This window comes from Myotis yumanensis, unplaced genomic scaffold (assembly GCF_028538775.1).
Source record: "Myotis yumanensis isolate MYYU_CA2020_CCGP unplaced genomic scaffold, mMyoYum1.0.hap1 SCAF_2, whole genome shotgun sequence".
NCBI classification, from domain to species: Eukaryota; Metazoa; Chordata; class Mammalia; order Chiroptera; family Vespertilionidae; genus Myotis; species Myotis yumanensis.
The window spans coordinates 138,633,831-138,651,416 of NW_027223753.1; the positions used below are offsets into that span (position 1 = coordinate 138,633,831).

At 38.5% G+C, this 17,586-nt stretch overlaps 2 protein-coding genes across 4 annotated transcripts in view; one reads left to right on the forward strand and one right to left on the reverse strand.

Annotated features, from left to right (window-relative positions):
- Positions 1-17,586, reverse strand: part of CMSS1 (cms1 ribosomal small subunit homolog) — a 393,986-nt gene that overhangs the window by 351,319 nt on the left and 25,081 nt on the right. The window lies entirely within an intron of this gene.
- The window catches only part of FILIP1L (filamin A interacting protein 1 like), a 315,401-nt gene that overhangs the window by 277,436 nt on the left and 20,379 nt on the right, over positions 1-17,586 (forward strand). For 2 of the 3 annotated variants that reach the window (XM_070406090.1, XM_070406092.1), the window contains one exon: positions 13,751-16,884. In XM_070406090.1, coding sequence (XP_070262191.1) covers positions 13,751-16,547 — 2,797 coding nt within the window. In that variant the 3' untranslated portion in view covers positions 16,548-16,884. Of the gene's footprint in view, positions 1-13,750; positions 16,885-17,586 lie in introns of those variants that run through there. The other variant, XM_070406093.1, reaches the window with a different exon arrangement.

The following is a 17,586-nucleotide window of genomic DNA, read 5'->3' on the forward strand; positions in this document are numbered from 1 at the left end:
CCTCAGACTTGTCTTTTTTTCTGGTTTTGAAACTTCATCTTTCAGTTTTTCTTTCTAGGAGACCCTTTGTCTCAGTCAGTTTTAAAAAGAAAAAAAGAGAGAAGTTTGCCTCAATCCCAGATCCCTCTGCTCAATTTGAAGATTTCAGGAACTCCTCTCAAGATCCTGTTTCTCTGTTAAAAGCTTCCAAGGTCCTTGTAATTAAAGGTCATGTGACTATGTATTTGCATCTTATTATTTCACTTTCCTGCTCCCTGGGGAGCCAAACAAGATTGTTCAGATGATGCAAAGTCCTGACTCAGGATGCCCCATTTTTACCATATATCCTTCTGACACCAGAGAAAGACTCCTCGTGCCCTAATTCTTATTTCACAATGAAGGAAAATAGCAATCCAGCTTGCTGTATCTGGACCCATTTATGGTGTCTCTAAATGATCTCAAAGATGATGACAGGATTTTCAGTAACAAAGACAGAAAGCAGACACAGATGTACACTCATACTCAGCTAGCAGATGCCAAAAAAAAGTGTTACTGTTCTTCTATATCTTGCTGACCAAGTCAAATGAATTGAGCATTACATTATGACTATGGTATGCTGTAGCTGTAATGTTTTTTAGAAAACCTTTGACTTGTGAGAGAAATAAAAGGAAGCAACATACATAGAATAAAGACTAGTCATAGCTATTTTTATGAGTGCTCCTAAAAATTAGACTAAACAGTGAAAAGTCCCATTGAAAATCAGGGAATCGTGCAAAGAAACATAAATTATAGGCCCAAATACCAAGAACCTATCTCAGCCTAAGGAAGCTTTCCAATAAATTCTATGTAATTACTCTGCAAACTGCTTAGAACTCTGTGGTTATTTAACCATCAACAGAGCTACTATCAATGCAACAATTAAAATTATATATTAGATAAGAATTGCTATAAGATATAATGACAAACAGACTATCAAAGTCTAACTGTGAGAACATGTAAAATTGAATAAAGCAGTGTAATATATATTGTTTTCTACTTAGTAATTAACATGTAAATCAGGAAGAAAAAGTAATGTATTAAACTAGCTCTGGAAGAATGAAAGCAAATATAGGAATTGAGCTCCATTAAAGTGAAGTTACAAATTTTGGACTAAAATGAGATGCACTATTTCATATATCTTAAGAAAAGACCAAACAGGATTTGATATCATCACACTATGTGGTTGTTGCTGGGAAACTAAGTTCTGACCAGAGTGATCTATGTAAGTATACAAGCAGGTTTTGACAGAAAAAGGTAAACTGACAAATAAAAGCACAGTACCTTGCACACAGTAGGTGCTCACTGTAATTGCCTCATAAAGATCTGAAATGAATGAAATGTCAGCTGACCTGCACATCACTGTGGATGGACCCATTTAAAAACGAGGCAACTCAGTAGTTTCCATGCCCTAATTTCAAACTGTAGTTTCAAACAAAACCCAATGTCTTATGGAGACTGTTTTATCATTCAGGATTTTTCTAAGAACTGGGAGAGAGGGATTTGAAAGCAGAGAGTCTTCCCTCTATGGTGGGGAGCAAACAACTAGTTTTATTAATGATGGAAACATTGAAGCAGTGAGTAGGCCAGTAAATCTGGCGACTTCATCAGGATGAAGCAAAGGGCTTGCTTAGTAACAGCTTAAAGAAGGTGATAGCTTAAACCAGAGGCTTTTCAAGAGAAAGACATTTACCATTTAGGTTTCAAATGTCTATCCTTTAGAGTACTGTTTCTCAAAGTGTGGCCCTTTCAAGACGTCTGTAAGGTCAAAGCTATTTACATAATAACACTATTTTTTCACTCTCATTCTCTCACAAGTGTACAAGGAACTTTCCAGAGGCTATATGATGTGTGGTGACATCATTACTCTGACAGCTAATGGAATATATGAAACAGATTTGAGAATCCAGCTGTCTTCAATTAAGCTAGACATTAGTAGGAGTTAGCAGAAATATAAAACAATACAACTTTTCCTGATGTTTTGGTTTGAAAAAGTTATTTTTTTATAAAAACATGCTATTTGTGTTAACATATAATGGGCTTATTAGTGAATTCATGAATATTTTTAAAATACCTTAGTCTGAGCCCTGGCTGGGGGGCTCGGTTGGAGCATCGTCCCTACACCACAGGGTTGCAGGTTCAATTCCCAGTCAGGGCACATACCCAGGTTGCTGGTTTGATCTCCAGTTGGGATAAGTAAGGGAGGCAACCGATTGGTCTTTCACTCTCACCTCAATGTTTCTCTCTCTCTTTCAAATATCCTTGGGTAAAGGTGAAAAAAAGACAGAGGAAAATATCTTAGTCTGAATTTCTAATACAGTAAATATTGATAGATACAATCCACACAATCAAAAGCTCTTTGGAGTCCTCAATAATTTTTTGGAGCCCTCAAGTATTTTTAAGAGTTTAAAGGAGTCATGAGACCAAAAATGTGAGAACTACTCCTCTGGAGCCTTTATAGAAATGCATTGGAATTATCTGCTCATTCTTTCCCAACATCTTACAAAATCTAAAAACAGGAAACCATCCCTTTTTCATCTCAGTAGAGCCCCAGCACTAACTATAGTCCTTTGATGTTTGCAAATTAAATGAAATAAACTCTTGCCATATCATTAACACCAAAACTTTAAATTCAAGATCCACACAGTGAATACAGTACAGTATTTGTCTCCCAAAAATAACAGATGAGAAGCTAAACTGACTCTGAAGTTGTTCACCACTTACAGGTTTATTTCTATAGCTAACAGAAACAACACAATGCCATTAATGGCGTGTGGAATTGATTTCATTGCTAGATAATCACCCTAAGTGTATACGGGCCAGTTGTCTGAAGAAATGGAAAATAAAAACATAATTGATGTGTTACAGTGGTCAGGTTATAGATGAATATTTCCATTTCAATTTCATTTGCTTTTGATATAATGTTGCTTGTGTAATAAACAAACTTATTTGCCCAGCACAGTTCTGGGCTCTTTGGAAAAAATAAAAGACCACTCCTTTGCAGAAATGAAACAACCAAAGGAGAGTAAGGGGCTAGGATATCGACATTTACCACCAAACTCTCTTCAACAAGCAAGAACATACAGTTCTAATGCAGGGATCTGAATAAATAAGGGACAAAGATGTTCCAAAAGTCTCGATTCATTCTAGAGGCCAATGTACTTGGAGAATACCAATGGGAAAACCATTTACATCTCATTTTCTTAAATATCTAAAACAATGCACATGGTAAATATTAGAGCATCGTCTTTAAAAGATGAATAAAATTACTTGGAACAATGCTATAGTATTTTCCACAGGAAGGTATATTTGTTCATTCTTTTACTCATTCAAAAAATATTCATTTAGTGCCCTCTACAGGTAAGAGCTTTGTAGTAGACACTATAGAATACAAAAATGAATCAGACATGTGCCCTATTCTTAACAAGCTTATATTTTAGTAGGGTTGATTGTAATGTACAAAAATAAGACAAAAGTAGTGAGAATTATAAATTATTATGGGTATGACTGGCATTATAGCATTTAGGCACACTATATGTTTCATATGTGTGTTATATGATGCATATTACTAACACTCAATGTCTCTTTTACATAGTCGGGAGCTAAAATATAGTCACACATGTGTGCTGACGTGTGTGTAAATACAAACTGAAAAGATCCTCAGAATGTATCATTTGTAATAAAGAACCAGCATTATAGTTAGTACCAAAGAATATTCAAGATGACAGATGTGATATTTTGAAAAACCAAAGGACTGGTATTGCACATAACAGTGATAAACCACAATAAGTTACAACAGTTCTAAGCCATAATAGAAACTCTAAAGCAGTGGTTCTCAACCTTCCTAATGCCGCAACCCTTTAGTACAGTTCCTCATGTTGTGGTGATCTCCAACCATAAAATTATTTTCGTTGCTACTTCATAACTATAATTTTGCTACTGTTATGAATCGTAATGTAAATACCTGATATGCAGGATGTATTTTCATTGTTACAAATTGAACATAATTAAAGCAAAGTGATTAATCACAAAAACAATATGTAATTATATATGTGTTTTCCGATGGTCTTAGGCAACCCCTGTCAAAGGGTCGTTCAACCCCCAAAGGGGTCGCGACCCACAGGTTGAGAACCGCTGCTCTAAAGAAAAGCTGTAATAAGATACTGCTTTAAGCCAATTTGGATTTAACTACTTCACATTTGTATCCATAAAACCAGCTTCCACAACCTATTTTTATTGGACAGGATTCAGTGAATGTTCCTCTAATCCTGTGGTGTCAGTACTCGAACATGAATATGAGTACTCCAAGACAGTAGTCTTCAATTTGGAGTACATATACCCCCGAGGGCACACAAAAATTTTCCAGAGGTACAAGCATTGGGGAGCTTTAAGGAAACCAATGTCAACGTCTGCATTCACACACATGCTTTCCAAGACTGATCTACCCGAAAAAGTGCTTGTGCTCTGAGTTATTTCTTTTAAACAACCCTTTCAAAATAATCTTCTTACTTAAAATCTTACCAAATGCATCTTCATGGATTGGAAACCCCTCTATGGCACAAAGGGACAACTCTAGAAAGACTTAACTCCTGAGAGGGTCCAATGAGAGCAGCTGCAGTTTCAGAACCAACCACTGGATGGAGCAGTGCCTATTACTTAATCTGGGGAAAACTCAGGGAAGTCCCCGTACCTCATTTCTTTTAGAAATAAAAGATATTTTCACATTTACTTAAGTTGAAAAATGAAGTCAAACTTTTCTTGAGCATCTGATTTGACTGACTTGTTTGGCAATAATTATTTTTAGATTATATGGCAGAGGTTAATATATATCTTTTGGAAGTATTTAACCCTGAATAAAAAAATTCCAGATGCCAGCTTTAAAATGTGTGAAGGGTACTTAGTTTTTAAAAATTACTTTAGAACAAAGTATTGAAGAGAAATTTTTAAAAATCCAACTTACAATAGCAGCAAAAAGAATAAAATTTTTAGGGATAAATTTAACCAATCTGTACAGTAAAAAACTGTAAGACATTGATGAAATAAACAGAAGACACAAATAAATGGAAAGATATTCTGTTAATGAATTTGAAGAATTAACATTGTTAAAATGTCTATATTATCAAAAATGATCTACAGATTCAATGTAATCCCTATCAAAATTCCAATGGCATCTTTCACAGAAATTAAAAAGAATCCCAAAGCAATTTTGAGAAGGAAGAATGAATCTAGAGGCATTACACTGTCCTTATTTTAAACCGTAGAACAAAGCTATAGTAATAAAAATAGTATGGAACTGGAATAAAAACAAATAGAACAATGAAACAGAGTAGAAAACCCAGAAATAAACCCATCCATATATAGTCAATTAATTTTCAACAAAGGAGCCAAGAATATGCAATGGGGAAAGGACAGTCTCTTCAATAAATGTGCTGGGAAAACTAGACATTCACATGCAAGAGTGAAACTGGACTTACAACATAAATATGTAAGCTGAAGCTATCTTACACACAAAAATCAACTCAAAATGGATTAAGGGATTTAAACTAAGACCTGAAACTGTAAAACTCATAGAAGAAAACATGGTCTTGGCAATGATTTTTTGGAATTCATACCCAAAGAAAAGGTAACAAAAACAAATTAAACAACTGAGACTACAACAAAGTAAAAGCTTCTGCACAGCAAAGGAAACCATCAACAAAATAAAAAGGTAACCTATGGAATGGGAGAACATATTTGCAAACCACATATTTCATAAGGAGTTCATATCCAAAATATACAAGGAACTCACACAACTCAATAGCAAAAAAACAAATAACCCAATGAAAAATGGGCAAAGGACCTAAAATAGACATTTTCCCAAAGACATAAAAATGGCCAGCAGGTACATGGAAAGGTGCTCAACATCATTAATCATCATGAAAATGTAAATCAAAACCACAATGAGATAGCAATCACACCTGTTGAAATGTCTATTATCAAAAAGACATAATAAATGCTAGCAAAGATGTAGAGACAAAGGCATTCTTGTCCACTGTTAGTGGGAATATAAACTGGTACAGTCGATATGGAAAACAGTATGGTAGTTCCTCAACAGAACCAACAAATGACCCAGCAATCCCACTTCTGGGTATATATCCAAAGGAAATAAAATCACTGTCTTCAAGAGATATCTGTACTTCCCCTGTTCACCACTATTCACAATAGCCAAGATAAGGAAACAACTTAAGTGTTCAACAACAGATGAATGGATAAAGAAAATGTGATTTCATGTGTGTGTGTGTGTGTGTGTGTGTGTGTGTATGTATATGTATATATAATGTAATATTATTCAGCCATTAAAAAAAAATCTTTATATTTGCAACAGCGTGGATGAAACTGGAGAGCATTATGCTAAGTGAAGTAAGCCAGGCAGAAGAAGACATGTAGTACATAATATCACTTATTATGTGGAACCTAAAAAAAAAAGTTTAACTCATAGAAACAGAGTAGAATGGTTGCTGTCAGGGGCTAGAGGGGTGGAGTGGGGGAAATAGCATGAGGCTTGTAAAAGGGTACAGTTATAAGATGAATCAAGTATGAGGATCTAATGTATGGCATGTGACCACAGTTGTCAGTGGTTAAGAGAGTAGAACTTAAGTGTTCTCATATACACACAAAAAGTTGAATATGTGAGGTGATGGATGTGTTAATTTGGTGGGAATCCTTTCACAGTTTATATGTATGTCAACTGGTAATGTTGTGTACTTTAAATATCTTATAAGTTTATTTTTTTCAATCATACTCCTATAAGCTAAATTTAAAAAGTAGATAATGCGCTGAAGTGCCACAATAACTCTTCTAGTTGTACATAATAAAATAATTATTTTAGGAGAGGTAAGAACAAACATTTGAAAACCACTGCTCTATGAGATATGAACTAAGAAGAACGCAAGCACAATGATGAGAATTAAGTTGACAGTTTTTCTATTATAGAAAGTGTTCCTTGAAAAAGACACTTTGTATCTGGACTAGGTACATGCAATAGTTTTTGTTCTTTGTTGGAAAGGCAAAGTAGTATGCAGAAATAGCACAACTTTGCCCTTCCTGACCTTTCTGACCCTCAATTTTCATAGCTGGAAAATAGAGATAATAATCCCAAGCTCTAGAACAGTGGTTCTCAACCTTCTGGCCCTTTAAATACAGTTCCTCATGTTGTGACCCAACCATAAAATTATTTTTGTTGCTACTTCATAACTGTAATGTTGCTACTGTTATGAATCGTAATGTAAACATCTGATACGCAGGATGGTCTTAGACGACCCCTGTGAAAGGGTCGTTCGACCACCAAAGGGGTCGCAACCCAAAGGTTGAGAACCACTGCTCTATAAGCTTACCATGAGAATTAGAACCAATAGATGTACTGATATAGTTTACTGCTTAGCAACACATCACTGACACTAAATAAAAAATGGAAGTTATTATATGGTCTCCAAATTTTAGTCTTTGGACTGATTAGGGAAAATCACAAATTGTAACTAAAATTTACTGCCTTTTTTAGGTGAAAATGTAGCTACTGAACAACCACCTATGCTGCATAGTTCAGTCATTTTTCCAGTAATGTGAACAGATGTTAACTAATTTAGTAATGATGTTCTCTGTGAAAAAATGAATGGCCCTGTAGGTCAGGAATATAGGCTATGTCCACACATTGGGGTACAGTCCTATATAATAAAAGGGTAATATGCAAATCAACCGAACGGTGGAATGACCGGTTACTGTGACGCGCACTGACCACCAGGGGGCAGACGCTCAATGCAGGAGTTGCCCCCTGGTGGTCAGTGCGCTCCCACAGTGGGAGCGCTGTTCAGGCAAGCGCAGCAGTGGTGGCGGAAGCCTCTCTCGCTTCTGCGGCAGCACTAAGGATGTCCGACTCCGGCTTATATATCCCCCAGAGGGCTCTGGGACTGCTAAAGGGTGCAGGCTGGGCTGAGGGACGCCCCCCCCCAAGTGCATGATTTTCATGTACTGGGCCTCTAGTCAATAATGAACAACTGGTTAAGTTAATATTCAGCCAGAATACCATTTCCAGAAAATAAACATGTAAACAGTAAAGCAGGAGTAGGGAACCTTTTTTCTGCCAAGGGCCATTTGGATATTTATAACATCATTTGCGGGCCATACAAAATTATCAACTTAAAAATGAACCTGCTGTATTTGGTCAAACATTTAATTAACTCACCCCAAATGCCTTGGCAGGGCCAGACCAAATAATTTTGCGGGCCCTATATGACCTGTGGGCTAGACTTTCCCTACCCCTGCAGTAAAGCCTTGCTACCCATAGTCAATCCTGGCATCATCACCTGGTAGCTTGTTATAATACAAAATTTGAGGCCCATCCCTACCTACTAAATTGGAATCTGCAATTTAACAAGGTTCCCAGGTGATTCAAATGCACCTTAATCTGTGAGAAGCACAAGAAGCACTGCGTAAAGAACAGGCCCTTCACAGGGAACATACAATCACCAGGTGTATATGTAATTCAGGTGGGAACTTTCTGTTGCATCTGTTTAATTAAAGCTGAGTAAGGCAGGACCATGGAAAGTGTAACTTCTAATTACAGACTGACATATACACAAACACATACACACCCCCCGAAATCAGTGGTTCTCAGCTGGGGACCAATGCCCCCTCCCCCCACCCCGAAGACATTGGGCAATGTCTGAAGATATTTTTGGTTGCCACAACTGGGCTGCTAATGGCATCTAGTGAGTAGAGCAGTGATGGAGAACCTTTTGTGCTCGGCCTGTCAGCATTTTGAAAAACCCTAACTTAACTCTGGTGCTGTGTCACATATAGAAATTTTTTGATATTTGCAACCATAGTAAAACAAAGACTTATATTTTTGATATTTATTTTATATATTTAAATGCCATTTAACAAAGAAAAATCAACCAAAACAATGAGTTTGCGTGTCACCTCTGACACGCGTGTCATAGGTTCGCCATCACTGGAATAGACCCTCAACTTCACACCCTCCTTACCCAAAAGACACCAATAGTCTATACCTTCATTGTCCATAACCCCTTGTCTGCAATTTCAAAAATCTAAAAACTACACAAAGTTTTTGCTAAATTGTGGCAGCAAAGCTTTTTGTCTGAACTTATTTAAATACTAGAGGCCTGGTGCATGAATTCGTGCACAGGTGAGGTCCCTCGGCCTGGCCGGCAATCGGGGCCGATCAGGTCTGCAGGAGGTTAGGGGGGGTGGGCAGAGAGGCCATGGGAGATTGGCTGTGGCAGCACACTGACCATCAGGAGGCAGCCCCTGCATTGAGCGTTTGCCCCCTGGTAGTCAGTGCACGTCATAGTGACCAGTCGTTCAGTTGTTTAGGCTTTTATATATATAGACTAGAGGCCCATCCGTGCACCGGTGGGGTCCCTTGGCCTGGCCTGTGGGGATCAGTGGACCTCCACACCACCGTAATCCGGTCTTACCTGCCAGCTTGTCGGGCTCCATCCCACTGTCCGCGTTGATCCCGCACAGCATGAAGGAGCATGCGAAGTAGCAGGCAGCTGGGGAGGAACCCAAGTCCGGTCTGGGCACTGCTCCCGCTCATCCCGGCCCTGCTGCATCTGCTGCCGCCACCGCCACTCAGGCGCACAGGGTGAGTGTCCACAGGAGAGGCTTGCGCCACCGCAGCTGCGCTCGCCAGCCCTCAGCCTGGCATCTGGCGCCCATTTGTCAGCTGAGCAGCACTCCCATTGTAGGAGCGCACTGGCCACCAAGGGGCAGCTTCTGCGTTGAGCGTCTGCCCCTTGGTGGTCAGTGCGCGTCATAGCTACCAGCCGGTCATCTGGTCGTCCAGTCACTTAGGCTTTTATATATATAGATGGTGGATGCTCCTTACTGCCTTTCTAAAATTTGAAAACTTTATCATTTTGAAAACATTTGGCTTCAAAATTTTTGGGCAATGATTGTGGACCTTAAATGACTAAATTACAGTCAATACTCGGCAAATATTTGCTGAAAACATTCATCTATATATATTTGAAAGACAAAAAAATACTCCTAGTCAAATATGTGCGCACATGTGTATATAAACACAGGGAGACACTTATATATTCATGTACACACACATAGATATCCCTGAATTAGTAATTAGCAGTGTGACAATTAGCTTCCTTGTTTAGGACACCGCATACAACAGGCAAGGCTTGCAGCTTTAAATTCTATAAAGACAAGATAACGTTGCAAAGAAATACTTTTCTCTAAGACTGTAATATCTCCTGGATATAAAGCAAGAAATAGTGGATGATTTAGGGTAAGCCCATTCACTGTATCAGAAGAAGTGCTAATTCCAATACTAGTAGCATAACCAGTTTTCTGTTTGTCTCTGTCTCTCCATCAATCTCTCTCTCATACATATATACAATCCCACAATGTATAATAGCATTACAAGCACCTGACTGGTTCTGAAAGGTTTATATCACTGCTTGCCTGTCCTAAATGATGTCTGGGGGCATAACTCTTTCTGTGTATAAACTCCTATTTCTGTCCTGGACACGCTTAACCTGCTTAACCAACTAGCTTGTTTACTGTCATATGGACTACCCAGGGAAATAGCAGGTTGTTAGGAAGAAAGTAGTAGGAAAACGCCGGGAACAAATGTATTCAAATCAACATTTTTATTGCCTACCTTATAAGATGGGGCTTGGGAATAGCTAATTTCCAAACCATAAAAATATACATGAGTTTGCACCATGCAGAAAAACATGCATCATGCTTGCTGCTGAAAATCCTGGAAACATTTTAAACTTCTTCAAAATTCTTTCTGCCTGTCATGGCACTGCCAAGATTCACTAATAGCAATTCAATATTAATGGCCTTTTCATTACACTGAAAAACAATCTTCCCTCCTTTATATCCTAAGGAAACACACCTCCTTCTCATGAAAATGAAATAACATGGTATTATTTAATAAGTTGAAAATAAATCTTGAAAAGTTTTTTTTGTAATTGTTCTCTAATAAAACTCTAAGAAATGAGATGTAGAAGGGGAAAATATTTTGCTTCAGTTATCCTCAGCACATTGTTTAACATGATTCCAATGCTAAGGCAGGAGGAAGAAACACTTTGCCAAAGTCTCTGTAACTATTTCATCACCAAAGCGATTTGCCCATGGGTTCTGCCACTGGGTTGTAAAGTCCCAGGACCAGTCAGGAAGGAGCTGCCATGTTTCTCTTCTCAGGCTCCCAAGTGTCTGAAGCAGGGAGAGGGACAGGGCTGAAAGCCATGGCAAACCTCTTGCCAAGACTGAATGAGATCATCATCAGCCCCACCCCAGCATCCAGCCCAGCTTCTTCAGAATTTCACAGGCTACAGCCCTTGACCCAGCCTCCTGTCAGATTCTCAAAACAGGAAAAACTAAAAGTGGATCCTCCCCACAAAAAAGCTTGGGAATTCTTACATTATACAATTATTTTAAACATGTTCCTCTTGTGTAGGGTAATTACAGTTAGGATCTCAAAAAAACCCTCTTATTTCCAAGAAGCCTATCCCAAATTAGTTTAAATGTCCTCTCAGATCCTTAAACAACTTTCAAAAAAAAAAGTTCTCTGGCAAGGATTAAAGACATGCATTGAATAATTAACTCATTCTTAATAGAAAAGATATGTTAAAATATTATGCCCTAACCAGTGTGGCTCAGTGGATAGAGCGTCGGCCTGCAGACTCAAGGGTCCCAGGTTCAATTCCGGTCAAGGGCATGTACCTTAGTTGCGGGCACATACCCAGTAGGAAGTGTGCAGGAGGCAGCTAATCGACGTTTCTCTCTCATCGATGTTTCTAACTCTCTATCCCTCTCCCTTCCTCTCTGTAAAAAATTAATAAAATATATTTTTAAAAAATGTTTAAAATATTATGTGCCTGGATGGGTAGCTCAGTTGGTAGAGTGTTGTCCTGATTCGCTAAGGTTGTGGGTTTGATCCCCATACAAGAATCAGCCAATGAATGCATAAATAGTGGAACAACAAATCTCCCTCTCTCTCTAAAAGTCAATAAATAAAAATTAAAATGTTATGCACTCTTCATGCTTGACCAGAAAACAAATATTTATAACTTTTCATCCATGACAAGTATTTTAGTTAAATTCTTTGGGGATCCCATTCTATTTTAGCTTCTGTATAACAATACTTCAAAGCTATAATTACACCTCTTATAATCAGCCCATTGCCAGTGTAATTAAGAGTGCCACAAATTTAAAACTGTGAGCTTATTACTGAGGAAAACAGTGTGTGGAAGAGATAGTTTATTTCATGTAAAATGCCCTCCTGTTATGCCAACACATTTAAAATGTTAAAATACTACAATAGAATCATTTTTAAGAGAGGATCATTATGTTTCTGATAACAGAGTTTTTCCTCTATCATTTCTAGTATCTAAATCTCATTAATAAGCTCTTTCCTATTAAACCAGTGGTTCTCAACCTTCTGGCCCTTTAAATACAGTTCCTCATGTTGTGACCCAACCATAAAATTATTTTCGTTGCTACTTCATAACTGTAATGTTGCTACTGTTATGAATCGTAATGTAAACATCTGATAAGCAGGATGGTCTTAGGCGACCCCTGTGAAAGGGTCGTTCGACCGCCAAAGGGGTCGCGACCCACAGGTTGGGAACCACTGTATTAAACCCTGTGCTCTTGCCATATGTTATAAAAACTCTAAACCCCTTCACATGCCTCTTATTTCCCCCTCATTCAACTACCATCCACTATGGGAACAAAGATATATGTCAAGTGATTTCTGGCACAGTGTCATGCTAGTGTAAACGGAGTTTTAATTGGCAGAGAAGTTCATCAGTGAATAAAATTATATCTTAACTATAAATCAGGAAGTTGAGCACCAGACATTAATGTACATGTATTGTAATGGTTCAAGCAAACCATTTGATAAATATAATAATAACCACATTAATAAAAAAACAACAGTAATAATGAACACTTATCAAATGCTTACTATGTGCCAGCACTATGACAATCTTAACACAAATTACCTCATTTAATTTTCAAATGATCCCTGAGATAATACAATGATTGCCTCCAGTTTTCATATGAGGAAACCGAAGCTCAGAGATGTTAAATTACTGTCCAGATTAATTAGCTGTGAGAGGAGGGCCAGTCTTGAAGCCAGGTCCAACCGAATCGCAAACTTGTGCCTGTTTTTATTGCCTTCAGGTGAGACTAAGAGGAAGCTGAGAAGTAGTTTATAATGGACTAGAGGCCCAATGCACAAAATTTGTGCAAGAGTAGGCCTTCCTTCCCCCGGCTGCCAGCACCGGCTTCCCTCTGGCACCCAAGACCGGGGCTTCCCTCCAACCGCTGGCAGGCACCCGAAGCCCTGGCTTCATCCGAAGGTCGTCCGGAAGGATGTCTGGTCGAATTAGCATATTATGCTTTTATTATTATAGATTGTAAACTACACAAGCAATTTAACCCAAATATTCTTGCCCTTACTCTTCTAATAAGGCTCCTGGTGAACTGCAATTGTTACCAGTCAATGACGGGTAGGGGGGTTAGGGTCAGTGAAAGCAGAAAAGCAAGATGACTATCAAGATTCTCCTCCCCATCAAATTCAGGAATTCCTTTCTGTATTCTGTAAGAGATAATACTTTCTTCTAAATTCCATAAACGTTTAATCAGAGCTGATAAGTTACTAAGGCACCAGTCACAAAATCCAATGCACTCTTGTGTTTTTCAGATTAAAGAAGCTGATTGACCAAGAAACGGAATCCCACGAGAAAAAGGAGCAAGAAAAGGAGAAGAGGGTCACCGCCTTGAAAGAGGAGTTGACCAAACTGAAGTCTTTTGCTTTGATGGTGGTAGATGAACAACAAAGGCTGACAGCACAGCTTGCCCTTCAAAGACAAAAAATCCGAGACCTAACCACAAGTACGAAGGAAACACATGCTAAACTAGCCCTTGCTGAAGCCAGAGTTCAGGAAGAAGAGCAGAAGGCAACCAGACTAGAGAAAGAACTGCAAACGCAGACCACAAAGTTTCACCGGAACCAAGAAACAATTATGGCGAAGCTCACCAATGAGGACAGCCAAAATCGCCAGCTTCGCCAAAAGCTGGCAGCACTCAGCCGGCAAATTGATGAGTTAGAAGAAACAAACAGATCTTTACGAAAAGCAGAAGAGGAGCTCCAAGATATAAAAGAGAAAATCAACAAGGGAGAATATGGAAACTCTGGTATCTTGGCCGAGGTGGAGGAGCTCAGGAAACGAGTGCTAGAAATGGAAGGGAAGGATGAAGAGCTCATAAAAATGGAGGAGCAGTGCAGAGATCTCAATAAGCGGCTCGAAAAGGAAACATCACAGAGTAAAGACTTTAAACTCGAGGTTGAAAAACTCAATAAAAGGATTATGGCTCTGGAAAAATTAGAAGATGCTTTCAACAAAAGCAAACAAGAATGTTACTCTCTGAAATGCAACTTAGAAAAAGAAAGGATGACCACAAAGCAGTTGTCTCAAGAACTGGAGAGTTTAAAAGTAAGGATCAAAGAGCTAGAAGCCATTGAAAATCGCCTGGAAAAGACAGAATTCACCCTAAAAGAAGATTTAACTAAATTGAAAACATTAACTGTGATGCTAGTAGATGAACGGAAAACAATGAGTGAAAAATTAAAGCAAACTGAAGATAAGTTACAAGCTGCTGCTTCTCAGCTTCAAGTGGAGCAAAATAAAGTGACAACGGTTACTGAGAAGTTAATTGAGGAAACTAAAAGGGCACTGAAGTCCAAAACTGATGTGGAAGAAAAAATGTACAGTATAACCAAGGAGAGAGATGATTTAAAAAACAAACTGAAAGCAGAAGAGGAGAAAGGAAATGATCTTCTGTCCAAAGTTAATATATTGAAAAATAGGCTTCAATCATTGGAAGCAGTTGAGAAAGATTTCCTAAAAAACAATTTAAATCAAGATTCTGGTAAGTCCACAACAACATTACACCAAGAAAACAATAAGATTAAAGAGCTCTCTCAAGAAGTAGAAAAACTGAGACTGAAGTTAAAGGATATGAAAGCCATTGAGGATGACCTCATGAAAACAGAAGATGAATACGAGACTCTAGAACGAAGGTATGCTAATGAACGAGACAAAGCTCAATTTTTATCTGAAGAGCTGGAACATGTTAAAATGGAACTTGCCAAGTACCAGTTGGCAGAAAAGACAGAGTCTAGCCACGAACAATGGCTTTTCAAAAGACTTCAAGAAGAAGAAGCTAAATCAGGGCACCTCTCAAGAGAAGTGGAGGCACTGAAAGAGAAAATTCATGAATACATGGCAACTGAGGACCTGATATGTCACCTCCAGGGAGACCATTCAGTCCTGCAAAAGAAACTCAATCAACAAGAAAACAGGAACAGAGATTTAGGAAGAGAGATTGAAAACCTCACTAAAGAGTTAGAGAGGTACCGGCATTTCAGTAAGAGTCTACGGCCTAGTCTCAACGGAAGAAAAATCTCTGACCCTCAAGTGTTTTCTAAAGAAGTTCAAACAGAAGCAGCAGACAATGAACCGCCTGATTACAAGAGCCTCATTCCTCTGGAACGGGCAGTCATCAATGGTCAGTTTTATGAGGAGAGTGAAGACCAGGAAGAGGATCCGAATGAGGAGGAATCTGTGCTGTCCTTCAAGTGCAACTCATCTACTCCCTGTCCTATTAACAGGAAGCTATGGATTCCTTGGATGAAATCCAAGGAGGGCCATCCTCAGAATGGAAAAATACAAACTAAACCCAATGGCAACTTTGTACAACCTGGAGATCTAGTCCTAAGCCACACGCCTGGGCAGCCACTTCATATAAAGGTTACTCCAGACCATATCCAAAACACAGCCACTCTTGAAATCACAAGTCCAACCACAGAGAGTCCTCACTCTTACACAAGCACTGCAGTGATACCAAACTGTGGCACCCCAAAGCAAAGGATAACCATCCTCCAGAACGCCTCCATAACACCAGTGAAATCCAAAACCTCTGCCGAAGGCCTCATGAATTTAGAGCAAGGCATGTCCCCAATTACCATGGCAGCCTTTGCTAGAGCACAGACCCCAGAGTCTTGTGGTTCCATAACTCCAGAAAGGACAATGTCACCTATTCAGGTTTTGGCTGTGACTGGTTCAGCGAGCTCTCCTGAGCAGGGACGCTCCCCAGAGCCACTAGAAATCAGTGCCAAGCACGCAATCTTCAGAGTCTCTCCAGACAGGCAGTCGTCATGGCAGTTTCAACGTTCAAACAGTAATAGCTCAAGTGTGATAACTACTGAGGATAATAAAATCCACATTCACTTAGGAAGTCCTTACATGCAAGCTGTAGCCAGCCCCGTGAGACCTGCCAGCCCTTCAACACCACCGCAGGATAACCGAACTCAAGGCATAACTAATGGGGCACTAAACAAAACAACCAATAAAGTCACCAGCAGTATTACTATCACACCAACAGCCACACCTCTTCCTCGACAATCACAAATTACAGTAAGTAATATATATAACTGACCCTCATCCAGCCTATACTGATATTATTGCAAGGAACTCAGTCTTCTTTAATTATCCCTCCACATCCCCCAAAGACTGACTGCACTTGTACTTTGGGAAGGTTTGTGCATGAACTATTCAACAGTACCTGAAACTAACTGTTGCCTGCATAATCATGTCAAGTGTGCACTTACTGTATATCTTTTCATTTACATACCTGTATGGAAAATATTTAGTCTGCACTTGTATAAATACATCTTTATGTATTTCATTTTCCATAACTCACATTAATTTGATTGCAACTTGTCTTGGTGAAATACCTTAACATTATAAAGCAGTAAATAATTTGTTATTTTTACCATTGCTTGCTGAATTTTCTTTTGGTCATTTTTGTGTTATATTTTTGCATGTACAGTAGAATTTTATTTCCTGTTCATAATGTCTATTAATTATTCCTTAAAAGAAAAAAAAAAGAGCAAACAGAACCTACTTCCCATGTTACAGTCAACTTTTGATCACATATAAAGGCAGAGAAAGTGGTTTAAATCAATAAAACTTTATGATTTCAATGTGAACTATAAGATCTCTCAGGAGCAAACTTAACTTAGTGTTGGAGATATCTCTCAATATCTTTGGTGCCCAGCACAATGCTTCACACATTTTAGGAACTTAGGAACTTAATGTACTGATGATAACTGAATAAAACAATATTAAATAATTTGCTTTTGTGAGCAAATGAGCTGATGGTGAAAGTAAAAAACTTTGAAATGTGATAGGAAGCCAGAAAAAATACATTTGGAAATAGAAGTAATAAAAGTTACCTCGGCAATCAAGAGTTGACTGTATCTCTACCACAGGTGAAAATCTCCATAAAACATATATGTCTACACTCAAACCTAGACCTGGCCACTATGACAAGTACTCTTGAACATGGTTTCAAAGCAAAAATGTCATTTTTGTTCCTTTTCCCTATTTGGTTCCTCAAATCATTTGGATTACTTAAGGTAGGTGCTTCCTATCTTGCTTTTAAATGGCTGCCTTTAGAAGCTTACAACTTAAC